This window comes from Montipora capricornis, chromosome 4 (assembly GCF_036669925.1).
Source record: "Montipora capricornis isolate CH-2021 chromosome 4, ASM3666992v2, whole genome shotgun sequence".
Classification (NCBI taxonomy): domain Eukaryota; kingdom Metazoa; phylum Cnidaria; class Anthozoa; order Scleractinia; family Acroporidae; genus Montipora; species Montipora capricornis.
Window position 1 is genome coordinate 46,730,637 of NC_090886.1, and position 15,000 is coordinate 46,745,636.

The following is a 15,000-nucleotide window of genomic DNA, read 5'->3' on the forward strand; positions in this document are numbered from 1 at the left end:
CTGTTGTCAGATTGGTGGCATTGATGTCACAACTTCCCGGAATTTTTTTGGGAGACAGGTAAACAGCTTTGAGGCCAAAGTCAAACTTCACAAGAAACTTCTCAATAACAGCAGTGCAATAAATAAATGCACAGACAGTCCTGATTCTATTGCTAGTTATCATGGAGTCTTCATTAGAGCTCCTGCAGTGGTATCTGTTGACAATCCCAAAGTTGAAATTCTTGCAACCATTGATTGGCTTGAAAGGGAAGAACCTGTCGTTGTAGGAGTCTCTCAGGACAACTTGATTGGAACTGCTTTTCATCCAGAGTTAACAGAGGATACAAGATGGCATGAGTATTTCTTGAGACAAATTGTAGAGAGGACCAACTGGGGAAATAATACTGGTGTTCCAAGGACATAATAATTATGAGATAACTTTCCTGGTGGTCTGACAAAGAGGTGGAGCTCTTTGACAGGCATTGACAATCACTAGGTAGAGAAAGACCAGCATTGATACTTTCTGTGCTAGCAGAGGTCTCTTGCAGAGAGAAGAAATTGTGTGAACCCAGACTCTGCTAACTGGGAAGCATAAATGCAAGCAGCATGCACAGACACATTAGGGAGTTAATGAAACAATCCGGGCTACAGCAACAACAACACCAAATAGCAGTGATATTGTTTGTTAAAAGAAGAAAAATGGTCATGATGCAGATGCGACATGCATTTTTGTACATTTCTCTCCCGTACTCGTGGAAGCAACAACTTAAAATTACCAATGTAATGGTTTTGATAACAACATAGGCATACAACAGTGAATTTTCGTACCAATTTAGTTATAGGATACTTCGCCCAATGTAAACAACAGGGAATGATCACGAAATACTTAAGAGTATATTCTGAAGTCATGTTTTTGTCGATGTAGCCGTCATGGTTTCCTAATCTCCCTGTTAACTTGTTGACAGTGTTTTTTCTAAACAAACACTACTAATAATCAAGAAACTTTTGAGTTTGCATACGTTGTTTGTGCTTTTTAAGCTTTTGTTGCCATTGAAGAAACAATGCTAAGTTGTAGAGTGACCAAAGGCAATGGATTGGTTTAAATCTAGCCACGTTTTAAATGCAGCTATGCCCAGATGTTTGCTACAAATTCTTTTAAAATCAGCTTACATTGACAACATAGGTCAATCTAATAAAAGAGCTCTTAACCCAAGAGTGATTGATATATTACAAATTTTCCCCTCACAAGTTCAATACATCATTAAGCAGATTGGTGACAAGAAGAAACAAGTTTATCACCTGGGATTTTTTAAATATAATACAATGTATATAATCAAATCCCCATAACTGACGTAAGAAATAACTTGTATTGTGGGCAGTAAGGAGAATTAGCATTCAAATCTTGGGAGTGAGAGGGTTATTGAGGAGTCCTAGGTCTGTTATGAATGCTGTTGGAACCATGGACAAGCCCGTAAACAATAAACCACCTGAACTTTGCTTGTGATACAGCTTCACAGGTTTCAAAGGACTTATTGCAAAGTGGTAAGCATTTTAATATGGAATGTTTGATTTTATATTCTGCATTATTTCTAAAATGTTTGCAATCATAACAGCCAATAACACTTTATTGATTCTGAAGCTGTGAAATCATTATTTCAGCTCGTGTGAGACATGGAGGGCTCAATTTTAAAAAGCCAGTTATTAACCATCAAAAACTGATCTGGGTGGAAAAGTGTTGATGATTCCATACATTCTTTGTAAAATTTCGAATTTTCAAAGCATCATTTCTCAGAGATTATCTGGGATATCGCATTCGAATTTTCAGACATAGCTCATTATGCGAATTATGCACTTTCAACATTCAGTACTTTATTCTTGGCTGACTGATTAGAACATGATAGCCTAGTGCTAATAAGGCAAAAAATGTAACAAAGATTGCACTATACCATAACTGGCATTCTGGAGTTGTCCAGTGTACTTGGTGGGAGTTTCAAAGTCCTTGTGAGAATATGTGGATAAGATTAAAATACTGCAAGAGAAATCTCGGATAGGCGTGCTAGACTAAGGGCCTAATTTCTTTATGTCTTTAAACACCAAAGTTCCCCGTACTCTATCAACTCCATGGACCATGGGTGTACTGTTGCCGTTAGGGTCCACAAGCTCCTTCCTTTCATTGCCCCATTTAAAAATAGCACCTTCCAAATTGTACACATCCAAGTCTGGCTTCATACTTGTATTTTGCTGCTTTTTTAACTCGTCTAACAACCGCTGTGACATGATACTTGCCCGGTAACCCACAGCGCAGTAGAACACCACTGTTTTTGGATCTGTTTCTGGAGGTCCCGCTGCAAAGAAAAAAAGGAGGGTTATATAATTTGTAGAGTATTGTACCCTGTACACTCATTATATTAGACCCACCAGCTTCACAGGGTGAGAGAATGGCACCCACTACCTAACATATACACACATATATTGTATACTTTATTTTGTTGCAGAGAAATTTACTAAATTGGGCATGCGTTAGACGGAGTAAACATTACTGTTTCTTAAATAGTTTTTCAGTGAGTTATTAACCCATTGACTCCCAGGGGTTCGAGTAAAATCGTCTGGCGTTTGACAGAGTAAAATACTGTTTCTTTTTTCAGTGAGTAATTAATTACTGGGAACATAGTTTTTCAGTGAGTTATTAACCCATTCACTCCCAGGGGTTCCCCATTGGCGAGTAAAATGGTCTGGCATTTGACAGAGTAAAATACTGTTTCTTTTTCAGTGAGTTATTAAGCCATTGATGAGTAAAATCGTCTGGCGTTAGACAGAGTAAAATACTAAGTCTGGCCGGTTTAGGCCTGTTTGAATATCAAAGGGTTAATACGTACAAATGGGAGAGAGAGGACACACTGCCACTTCCCTTATGTCTGTTACTTGTCATGCACAATGGTTTTGTAAGTAATGTTAGGTAAGTGTACTTTCCTCTCATACCTTTCTCCTGGATCATTTTGATGACCTTGGACATGTCAGTTTCCCCGGGATTGAGCCGCACTGCCTTGGAAAGATGACTTACTTTAAACTCATTTTCTTCACGCGTGTCCTGTGGTTGTATAAAAAGGGAAGAGGTGAAATCCCACTCCCGTAACTCTGGGAACTACTCCCCCAGGCCATGCTTTGTGAACTACCCCACGGGTTACCATGTGTTCTACTGACTCCTCCAGTAAGTACGTTTCTAGGAAGCAGGGTTGACGCAGTGGTGAGAGAACACTTGCCTCCCACCAATGTGTGGCCCAGGTTTGATTCCCAGACATGACACCATAAGTGGGTAGAGTTTGTGTTGGTTGTCTTCTCGGCTTCGAGGGTTTTTCCCCGGGTTCTCCGGTTTTCCTCCCTACTCAGCAAAAACCAGCACACAGCTGATTCCAGCTGGCTGTAAGCTCAGTCCTCGGCGTTTCCTCCAATTCCGGAAGCACTCTCTTGAACCATCGAAAAAAAGAATTCTTTTGGCACCCAGGGTACTGTTTGGGTGACTTTTCGTAAGTTTTTTGTTTCGTTTCCTCGGAAACGAAACATTATCTATTTTGACTTCAGGGTGAACTATTTACACAGCGAGGTAGAGTGGCCAATCAAAACAGAGTTTGTAATTTAAAATCGAAACATCTATGCAGGGTCGCTGAGGTATATGGGATCAGGGATCAAAGGCCTGGGATCTGGAATCAAAATGCATGAGATCGGGATCAGCAGTGATTTTTGAGGGTTGAGGGATTAAAATTCTCATCATTTTTGGGTTCAGGGTTCAAATTTTTGAGTAAAAATATGGGATCAGTAATAAAAAAAATATACCTCGTTACGACTCTGATCTGTGAGATGTAAAAACAAACTTACGAACATGTGAACCTGAAGTATCGGAAATCATAATGCTGACAAACAAAAAGTGAAGGAAATGGGTCATAAATGTGAAGTTTTGACTATCTGAATGATTTTGGGTTAGATAAAAGCGATATAATTGTTGAAAAATCCAAAGCTATCTCTCTTCGGGTTAATGAGTAATGTAAACAATCTTCGCACTGGCGAGTCGTAACAATAAATTGGGTAAACCGGGAACCAGTTATTTTAAAGCTACAATGGGCGACAAAAGTGGTTAAGACAGTTGACTGAATAGAGTGCTAATTGCAACATTTCAATTACCGGTATTCCATTTCAAATCCCGTTTATATTGAGAGCCACCCCCACTCCCCCTTTTTAATGTTGCACAGGAAAGAAGCAAGTTTTAGAGACAGGAAATCCAGCATTGCTTTGGGGGGAGGGGGGGTGTACTTTAGGGAGAAATGGGCCTTAGGTACTCCAAAAGGGCAAAATGTCTCAACACTTTTGTCCCTCATTGTAGTACTGGTAACTGCCTTGGTTCACATGTAACACAAGTAATCGAAGATTCACGGAAAACGGAATCTGAAATGTTACGTTGTAGCATTTGAAGGTAAAAAAAGTATTTGTAGACTTTATGCTTTGATGTACTGTGCACCTAAACAAGTATCTGTTCTTCTCTTTATGGTTAATATTCCTTGACAGGCTTCTCAATATTCCAAGAGAGTTTGCGTCCATATTTCTATCTTTATTTCTCAAGAGTTTCAATAGACCAAGCGAAATAAATACGACAGACCGAGTGACCCACACAATAGTATTTTATCTTTTCTCCGGCCCTTACCATTCAAAAAGGGTTTTATCCTGAAATTTATTTTTTTGCATCTGGTAATTAACATTGACTTGATTGGGTTTCTTGTTTTTTCATGCACGCAATGAAATAGGAAGGGCTTTTTGCCTCTGACAGCAAATATATTGTTTCTTTCAATACATTTTTCGCTGGAAAAGTTTTTGTGAGTTATTTTCCTTTGTGAATTCATCATGTTGTGTGACGTTCGGATTTCCAATCGAAAACAAAATGATAGATCTGAAAACGGATTTTGTTGCAGATTCACTAATTGGAAATCCATGTCGGGTAAGGTTTTCAATTAACAAAATCCATTTTTGGATTTTGTGTTCAATTGGAAATCCGAAAACACCCTAACATTCTTTCCCGTAGTTCATTCAGTTGACACAATCACGTGCACCTGTATGGTCAGTTGCCTAGCATGTGATCAATTTATTCCTTTTTACAGAACATCATGACCTTCCCCTTGCTTCAGAGTCGGAGACTGAAGAATTTATAGTGTTTTTACGATCGATAGTCTTTTGGCTTGCCTTTTACTATTAACTCCCCGCTTTTACGGTACTCTTTGGTGCTAACGTAAATCCACATATATTTTTTGACCTGGCATCAGATAAAGAAGAGGAATTATGAAGCGGAAACAACATCTTGAGACCTTCCGTAGAGTGTGCATAGTGCAACTGCAAGGCATGCATGACCCCGGGGGGGGGGGGGGTTAATGGGGACGTGCGGCCAGCCAGGGTACGTTTTTCGGGATTTTTGTCTTGAAAAGGGTATCGAATTTATCATTTTTGTCTTAATCAGGGTAACGATTTATCAATTTTTGTCTTAAACTGGGTTAAATTTCTTAAACAGGGTATCAAAAATCGGAATTCTGTCTTAAAATGGGTAGGAAAATTAGTAATATTTGTCTTAAACAGGGTCAGGGTATGAGGGGCCGCGCCGTACCTCCCCACCCAGGGATATGTCGAGTACCCCCGCGGGGCATGACATGCAGGAAAACGTGCGTCAGAGCAATTTGCAGACTATTTAAAGAAGAAACGAGTGAGTTTTACTCAAGAGTCTCTTCAATCGTGCAAACAATATCATTCTGGGCCAAATCTACCTTTCTGCAGTGTACTGAACATAAACAAGCCATCTCGTAGTTTCCAGGTTAGGGTCAGGGTTAGAATACAGAATACTCTTTCCAATTATCCTCTATTTCCGTAAGTTTTATGTGTTACAATTGTTGTCTTAATAGAAGTCTACTGCTGTTAACAATGTATGCGCCAGTGGGAGAAGTTAAATATAGTCTCCACTTTAAGAATAATTCGAACAAGTCTCGCGCGCTATGGAACAGGGAGAGTGTACTCACCAGCAGAACGAGTTTTCGTCGTGGCTGGGACGTTTTCATAAGGTTTTGAAGTTCATCGGTTGTTATCACTGGAACGTTAGGATAATTCCTCTTTAAAAGGACGCTAATTAGTCTTAAAGCCATGTGTCAAGAGCGCAAATACGTGGACCAAGCCCGTTTAGTAAAGGCTAGTACTTTAACACGGAATGCCGGAATGATGGAATGCCAGAATGGTGGAACGGTGGAATACTTAAACATGGAACGCCGGAATACTTACACACAGAACGCCGAAATACTTAAACACGGAACGCCGGAGTACTTAAACACGGAACGCGGAAATACTTAAACACGGAACGCCGGAATACTACCCCCCTCCCCCCCCCCCCCCCCCTCCACAAGTGTTCGGGGCAAAAAATTAAAGTACAAAACAATGGTGAAATATGAACCCTTTTATTGTCGTAAAAAAGGTTGCTGTTATTCATCGTGGTGAAGTACAATAATAAAGTATTCTCGTTTGTTTCACGATGTGGTCACTTGTGATGTAGATCGCGACGTTTCGACTGCATACTGCTAGTCTTCATAAGGCGATGATGTCGAATGGTGACGCGTCACCTTTTAAACAGGATGCTCTGCTGTGATTGGTTGGTTTTCAGCAACTGTGATTAGGATCTGAGAACCTATGACCTGGAAACGCTACGCTGACGACACTTTCACCATCCTGGATCGCGGAAACGTTGATAGCTTCTTACATCATCTGAACAACCAGCAGCCAGCATTTGCTTCACCATGGAGACAGAGAACGACTACAAACTCGCTTTCCTTGACACCGCAGTTTCAAGAGAACCGGATGGCCGCCTCACCATCAGCGTGTACAGGAAGCCTAAGTACACTGATCAGTACTTAGTGTATGATTCCCACCACAAGCAATCAGTAAAACGCGGTATTGTCAAGTGCCACTACGAGCGCGTCAAACGTGTAGTAGCACTGTGACCTTCTGTTATCTCCAAGGAGAAGAAACACCTGTCTTCTGTTTTTGTCTTGCCCGCACCCAGACCTCCGCCGTTTCAGAACCCGCTAACAACACCGGACACAACCCGCTTTGGAACGAGTAAAGTTTATTGAACGTGACCCTCATTGGTACACACGCATGGTCAAAGAGGCGATTCACACAAGACCTCAGCCTACGACAGCAGACCGCCGAAGAAACAACACGCCGAAGCAGCTAGGATTGAAACGCACCAATCACAGCTGCTGAAAACCAACCAATCACAGCAGAGCATCCTGTTTAAAAGGTGACGCGTCACCATTCGACATCATCGCCTTATGAAGACTAGCAGTATGCAGTCGAAACGTCGCGATCTACATCACAAGTGACCACATCGTGAAACAAACGAGAATACTTTATTATTGTACTTCACCACGATGAATAACAGCAACCTTTTTTACGACAATAAAAGGGTTCATATTTCACCATTGTTTTGTACTTTAATTTTTTGCCTGAACACTTGTGGGGGGGGGGGGGGGTAGTATTCCGGCGTTCCGTGTTTAAGTATTTCGGCGTTCCATGTTTAAGTATTCCGGCGTTCCGTATTTAAGTATTTCGGCGTTCCATTCCAGCGTTCGGTGTTTAAGTATTCCGCCGTTCCGCCATTCCAGCATTCCAGCATTCCAGCATTCCGGCATTCCGTGTTTAAGTACAAGCCTTTTGTAAGGGTTAATGATACCCGTTGATTGCAACAGTTTTAATTTGGAAGATTAAAAGTACGTGTTGTTTTTGAAAATCTGAAGATTTATAGACTTATAGACGGATCAAATTTTTCATCTAATGCGTTTCTTAAAAAAGAACAACAAAACAAAACAAAATAATGCTAAAAGGTTAAAAAAACTAAATAAATGTTTCATTTATTAATAATTTATTTATTCTTTGTTCAGTCATATTGGTTATAACTGAGGAAATGACTCAACCGGCACGCAGAGTGTTTGTTGAGCATGCAGAGGGAAAGCCTAGTGTTGGCTGTGTAATTCGTCGCTCCAGAAACAAGGGCCCACCATTGGCAGCCCAAGTTCGCGTCACTAGAGAGCGTGTAATAATTAATTATTACTAGTGGGAAGATGACCTTTGAGTGCAAGCGGTATTGGGTTGCAGGCAGCCGTTGAGAATTTAAACGCGTTATAAGACTTTGTATGGGAAATAAAATACCGTCGATTATGAAGCCTGAAAAAACGCTCAATTTAACGTTCATTCAATAAAATGAATAAAACTGACTCACCTCTGGTATATTCTTGTGTGGCACGTTTTGGTGCTTATTTTACAATTTCGGGCATTCCGTGAAATCACTTAGCAACAGAACGGGAACGCCAGTGGCGACGGCGCGCGCAGAAAAACTATTCTTCTCTATTCTAAATTCTCCAAATTTTACTACGCTTTCAAAAAAACTATCTCCTCCCAAATGTACCTATAAAAATCACCAAAAAATTTACAAACACCCCAAAACATTGATTTGTGTTATGAGCATAGGGATTTTGTATTGCTTGAAATGCGGCGTGAAAACGGCTTTCAGGTGTACCCCCACCATAAAAGAGTATATTTGAAGACAGTTTTAAATAATTAAAAAATACAATGAATAAAACAAAAACATGAAATTACTAATCGATAAATAAGATTACACAGGAAGTGCCTGTCAATGAACATAGGAAGTAGATGCTATAACTTCTGGTGGGAGATTGTTCAATAGACCATATTGGTATTTTCACTATTGGACTCGAACTACAATCACAGTCAAAAGACTGATAAGTCGTTGAAACGCCCATCCCCTTTCCGACGTGCAGTGCAATGTTGGATAGCGCATTGCACCAAAAGTAACTTTTCAGTGCGTTTTAGTTTCTAAACAACATTGAAGTGGGAGAGGGAGGGTAGCCTGCGTAGCAAGCGTTTCCGTGCTGTTTCGGAGCAAAGGCCGCGCGAAAAATGGCGCGAGTAAGTGGGGAGCAAATTTTTTTGTCTCCCCCTCCCCCCTCTTTCATTTTTTGCCTCTCATTTCATTTCTCGCGCGGCCAAAACCGAGAATCTCGTTCCTCAGTCTTTCTTTGCTCCGAAACAGCACGGAAACGCTTGCTACGCCGGCTAGAGGGAGGGATGCTCGATTAATTCCGTCAGTGTACCAACAATGTGTCACTGATTGTAGCTTGCAATGGAGGCTAATGTGGGGGAGCCAATTTTTATCCATCTCCCCGTGTGGCATGAGGGTCTGATGGGAACCTGACCTGTCGGAATCGTGAGTTTGTGCACAGGTAGCCCAAGCTCGATATAAGCGGGAGCAAACCGGTTCCTCTAAAACTAACAGGAATGGCCGTAAATCGGCTCAAAGACCACACAGGAGGGAAAAAAAAACACTCAACTAAAGTAAGGTAAGACGATTTTTATTTAAATCGCTACATTTTCATATGTCACAGAAACAATTGTTATTTTCCCCATACAAATCCTTACAAATATGCAAATCGCTCGAGTCACGTAACAATGCAAAGGTCATCATATAAAGAGCGGCTCATATATCGAGCTTGCGCTATCTGTGGTTTGCGGCCTGTTTTAATTATAACTCTAATCTACAGCACCTCCTACGCAACTGACGAGGATACTATTGCTGGCGTCTGCAAGGACAAAGGCTGTTCAAAGCAAAGAGAGCAAACTGCTCAGTCCAAATTGCAAAAGGACAAAAAATACGTCCAACCATCGGGTATGGAGTGGAGATCGCATGGCAGAGACAACGACGACTTGGTTTCGCAGCTCAGTCGAAGTGGTATCTTGAAAACACAGCGAGTTGTGAAAGCAACGAGAAAGGTGGATCGTGGAAATTATTGTACTTATTCACCATACATGGATTCCCCTCAGTCAATTGGCTACGGCGTGACAATAAGTGCACCCCATATGCATGCACACGCCCTCGAAATAGACGAGTTCATGCTCTTAATTGCATCATGGGTAATCAGGGCAACATGGCCGGAAATTCAAAAAGGTTTGTATGGAAATTCAAAGCAAAATATACTGTACTTGACTCTACTTTATAGACTTTCGCCTTCATAAACCAAACAAATAAGTTCATGTTCACAACTGAGATGAACTAGACTTGGTATCCGTTCTTTGAAATTCCTTAATATTACTTTTTTTGTCTCCATACATTCTCTGTAATTTTGTGCCTTTGGAATTATATTACAGGAAATGTATGGCAGAAACTCTTTTTAATAAAATAATTTCTACAATAGCCATTCTCTCCAAATTTATTCTGCCACACCTTTGAGTGCATATCTTTTGTTTTGGAAAATAAAAAACCCAAAATTGCATATCATGAATACTTTTTATCGTTTTGAACTTCCTTACAGACCTTTGAATTTCTCTCCATCTTGCTCTGATTACCCATGATGCACTCAAGAGCGTGAACTCATCTATTCTCAAAGATTATATGTTTGAAGGAGCAAAGGCTCTGGATGTCGGTTCAGGTAACAGAAAGTGATATTTTTAGTATTTCGTAACTATATTAAACGTCTTTTGTTGCACATTTTTTCACACAAGTTTGAGGGGTGTCTGGTCATGTGACATGTAGAAACCAGAGCATTTTATTCTGGAGGTAGGGGTGAGGACTTCAATTCACTTCAAAGGAAGGTTCATCGTTATCCTTAGTGATTTTACAAGGGTTATACGTGTAACATGGTCTCAATTTCAGGGAGTGGTTACCTTACAGCTTGCATGGCTGAAATGGTTGGAAAAAATGGAAAAGTAGTTGGTATTGACCACATACCAGAACTAGTAGAACAGTCAAAACGAAATATGAAGAATGGAAATGCTGACCCTTGGCAAGTGGCCAGGTTGTCCTTGTAACAGGCAGTGGAAGAGAAGGATTTGAAAATGGTGAGAGAAAAAGTATAAGTGCCAGTTAAGTAGTTAACATGATTAATGGCATTAAGGCAGCAAGAATGAGCACCATTTCCCAAAAAAAAACACCCCATGAATTTAAGCAAGTCATCTCATAAAATACTGCTTGATAAATCAATAGAGTGTGTTCACTCATGTGACCAGCTGCCATATTTGCATACTGAAACAAAAGGAAGAATTTTCATAAAAATTAGGTTCAATTCCCAAAAGAATATAATTTCCGTGAACTCCTCCAACAAATTGGCCGCTGTTTCTTTGTTTCACTCCTCCAACATGGCAGCTGTGACATCATGTGAAATCACCCTATTGGGTAGTCACAGAGTGCCTTGTTATTGTTTATTATACCTAATGAGACCCCAATCCCTCCAGAATCTCAGGAACATGACCAGCTATTAACTGTGACTTTACCTTTTCAATCAGTGTAAAAACTCAAAATAGTCGATCCATCTATTCTCACTGCATAGCCAATTGAATAACCTGGCCAAGGAGCAGACTCAACCACACTGGAATGGGGCAGAAATAAATTGATGAGCAAGGCAGCCAGGTCGAGACACTAGCAGATTTCTATTCAGCCATTCCCTTTTTATCATCATGTTTCACTGTGCAGCCTGATCCCAGTTTAAAAACAGCTTGCTCCCAGCCATTAATGACAACTTTGTGAACCTTTCTTTCTCCATTTTGCAACCACATCTTTCAAACCTTTAGATGCCCCATATGATGCCATTCATGTTGGTGCAACAGCCTATCCTGTTCCTGATGCTCTCATAAAACAGCTGAAGCCTGGTGGTAGGCTTTTCATTCCTGTCGGACCTGCCCATGACAACCAATGGCTTGAACAGATTGACAAGGATACAGATGGAAATATCACTCAACAAAAGTTAATGGGGGTCCGATATGTTCCTCTCACGGACAGACTCCAGCAAGATAGAAACTGAGAACTTATCAACTTTGGACTAGAATTACGAAATAAGCACTCTGTCGGGACCATTATTAAGTTATATGGTCATGGTACCTGGTGCCTTTATTTAGCTTGTTAACAAAACTTTGTGTGCCAATCACCAAAACATCATGTCAAGAGTGATCTTTGAAGAATCCTTGGTTTGAAATTTAACATTGTTTTCGGTTGACTTGCTTGAGGGAACATTTGACATTTGGTTTGACATATTAACAGTAGGTGATTTGAAAAATATATAATTATCCTCTCTGTTAACAGGTTTACTTTTAAGGGAAACAAATTATTTATTCCAGTATTCGTTTTTGTGGAATTATCTTTTTAACAAGGGTTTAGTCTTTTACTGCATTAGTGAGAATACTTAACTAGAGCAGAGGAGAGAATGCTCACTCCCACATGTTAAATTAATTAGACTAATAATTACTTGAGGAAAAATGATAAAAAAAGGCATGATAATTAAAGAAGACATTTCAACCACACATGAGTCATTCCCAAGTTTTAGAATTTTATTGTAAGTAACAAATTAACCTTACATAATTAGCAACTATTCACCAAAGTAAAGGTGGCTAGTGGGGGATATTTACCGAGCCGTAAAGCGGCGAGGTAAATATCTGGTGATTCCAGCAAGTTAGGAAAGATAACATGTGGATCCCAAACATCGGTTTCCCTTTAGAGGTTGCTCTCTGGACCTGGTTTCATACAGAACAGTTTAAATTTTTTTGGCTGACTGATTAGAAAATGATAGCCTGGTGCTAATAAGGCAAAAAATGTAAAAAAGATTGCATTATACCATAAGTGGCATTATGGAGTTGTCCAGTGTACTTGGTGGGAGTTTCAAAGTCCTCGTGAGAATATGTGGATAAGATTAAAATACTGCGAGAGAAATCTCGGATAGGCATGCTAGACTAAGGGCCTAGTTTTTTAATGTCTTTAAACAACAAAATTCCCCACAGTCTATCAAATCCATGGACCATGGGTGTGCTGTTGCCATTAGGGTCCACAAGCTCCTTCCTTTCATTGGCCCATTTAAAAATAGCACCTTCCAAACTGTACACATCCAAGTCTGGCTTCATACTTGTATTTTGCTGCTTTTTTAACTCGTCTAACAACCGCTGTGACATGATACTTGCCCGGTAACCCACAGCGCAGTAGCACACCACTGTTTTTGGATCTGTTTCTGGAGGTCCCGCTGCAAAGAAAAAAAGGAGGATTATATTGTAGAGTATTGTACCCTGTACACCAGCTTCACAGGGTGAGAGAATGGCATCCACTACCTAAAATTACTACCTAAAAGCAATTGCGCATGCTCACTAGCTCGCTAGTTTGAGCACTCTGGCATGGCTTAGATGTACCACATGCGTGGGACATTTGGGGTGGCTTTATAAGCTTAACCTCCATCCTAGACATCAGCACTGCACTGATGAGGCCTAGAAGGCCGAAACAGTACTGTCTGCAGTTACACACATATATTATATACTTTATTTTGTTACAGAGAAATTTACTAAATTGGGCATGCCTGCAAGTAAGGAAAAAAAATGACCTTTATTTAAGTTTCTACTCTTCTAGGACTGATCACTAATTGGGGACACTGTAAATTGAAATTAACAAATCAACCCAAATCAAATCAATTTAATGTTGGTTTTTGAGGAGAGGAGAAAACCGGAATAATAGGAGAAAAACCAACCTCTCGGTGCAGAGTAGAGAACCAACAAACTCAACCCACATGACTCCCAGTCTGGGAATCGAACCTGAGCCACATTGGTGGGAGGCAAGTGCTCTCTCCACTGCGCCATCCCTGCATCCCACAAAAGGCAAATCTAGGGGAGTCATGGCTTAAGAGCAAATGACAGACATGCAAAGTATCATATATGCAACAAATGGTATTATTTGGGAGAACTCATCATGTGCATAAAATTGGGGCATTTTTTACTTCAGACAGCATAATGTGACCCTAAGGGATCAATAGCCAGAATACAAGGACTTTCAAACAATGGTTTCTTTATTGTGCCCAGAACCCAAATTTTGTAGGTGGACTCCCAGTTCGACCCAGTTGTCACTAGTGAAGTTTGTGAGGTTGAATTCAAGTGACAGGTGCGAGACTGTGCTGATGTAATGATAACATCCAGAATCAAAGATAAAAATAATGATATGTGAAATGAATCATATATTGAACTACAGATATGAAGCCAAAGAAACCAGCTAGACTTGGTATTTTACTCTGTCTAACGCAAGACAATTTTACTCGTCAATGGGGAACCCCTGGGAGTCAATGGGTTAATCACTCACTGAAAAACTATGTCCCGTTAATGGGAACATTAACAGTGAGTTCTTAACCCATTCACTCCCAGGGATTCCCCATTGACGAGTAAAATCGTCTGGCGTTAGACAGAGTAAAATACTCTGGCGTTAGAGTAAAATACTAAGTCTGGCCAGTTTGGGCTGGTTTGGACATCAAAGGGTTAAGACGTAGAAATGGGAGAGAGAGGCCACATTGCCATTTCCCTTGTTATGTCTGTTACTTGTCATGCATAAGGGTTTTATAAGTAATGTTAGGTAAGTGTACTTTCCTCTCATACCTTTCTCCTGGATCATTTTGATGACCTTGGACATGTCAGTTTCTTCGGGATTGAGCCTCACTGCCTTGGAGAGATGACTCACTTTAAACTCATTTTCTTCACGTGTGTCCTGTGGTTGTATAAAAAGGGAAGAGGTGAAATCCCACTCCCCTAACTCTTGGAACTACCCCCTGGGGCCATGCTTTGTGAACTACCCCACGGGTTACCATATGTTCTACTGACCCCTCCAGTAAGTACGTTTCTAGGAAGCAGGGCTGATGCAGTGGTGAGAGAGCACTCGCCTCTCACCAATGTGGCCCAGGTTCGATTCCCGGACCTGACACCATAAGTGGGTAGAGTTTGTGTTGGTTGTCTTCTCTGCTTCAAGGGTTTTCCCCGGGTTCTCCGGTTTTCCTCCCTACTCAGCAAAAACCAGCACACAGCTGATTCCAGCTGGCCGTAAGCTCAGTCCTCTGCATTTCCTCCAATTCCTGAAGCACTCTCTTGAACCATCGAAAAAAGAATTCCTTTGGCACCCAGGGTACTGTTTAGGTGACTTTT

General features: G+C 40.7%; 3 protein-coding genes and 1 pseudogene across 3 annotated transcripts in view; 2 read left to right on the top strand and 2 right to left on the bottom strand.

Annotated features, from left to right (window-relative positions):
- LOC138047156 (pyridoxal 5'-phosphate synthase subunit PdxT-like) overlaps nucleotides 1-2,020 on the top strand; it is a 3,716-nt gene extending 1,696 nt beyond the window's left edge. Inside the window, exon 2 of the mRNA XM_068893886.1 lies at nucleotides 11-2,020. Within this exon, the coding sequence (XP_068749987.1) occupies nucleotides 11-403 (393 nt within the window). The 3' untranslated portion in view covers nucleotides 404-2,020. The remainder of the gene's footprint in view (nucleotides 1-10) is intronic.
- LOC138047157 (uncharacterized) lies at nucleotides 1,587-6,235 on the bottom strand. The gene is made up of 3 exons (XM_068893887.1): nucleotides 6,027-6,235; nucleotides 2,959-3,067; nucleotides 1,587-2,324 (listed from the first exon to the last, which is right to left on the bottom strand). Exons 1-3 carry the CDS (start codon nucleotides 6,147-6,149, stop codon nucleotides 2,041-2,043), a joined length of 516 nt encoding a protein of 171 aa, XP_068749988.1. The 5' UTR covers nucleotides 6,150-6,235; the 3' UTR covers nucleotides 1,587-2,040.
- Nucleotides 6,236-9,487: 3,252 nt separating this feature from the next.
- Nucleotides 9,488-12,360, top strand: LOC138047162 (protein-L-isoaspartate(D-aspartate) O-methyltransferase-like; annotated as a pseudogene).
- Nucleotides 12,361-12,369: 9 nt separating this feature from the next.
- LOC138047161 (uncharacterized) overlaps nucleotides 12,370-15,000 on the bottom strand; it is a 4,224-nt gene continuing 1,593 nt past the window's right edge. The window contains exons 2-3 of the mRNA XM_068893890.1: nucleotides 14,461-14,569; nucleotides 12,370-13,073 (exon numbers count right to left, since the gene is read on the bottom strand). Of these exons, the coding sequence (XP_068749991.1) occupies nucleotides 12,790-13,073; nucleotides 14,461-14,569 (393 nt within the window). The 3' untranslated portion in view covers nucleotides 12,370-12,789. The remainder of the gene's footprint in view (nucleotides 13,074-14,460; nucleotides 14,570-15,000) is intronic.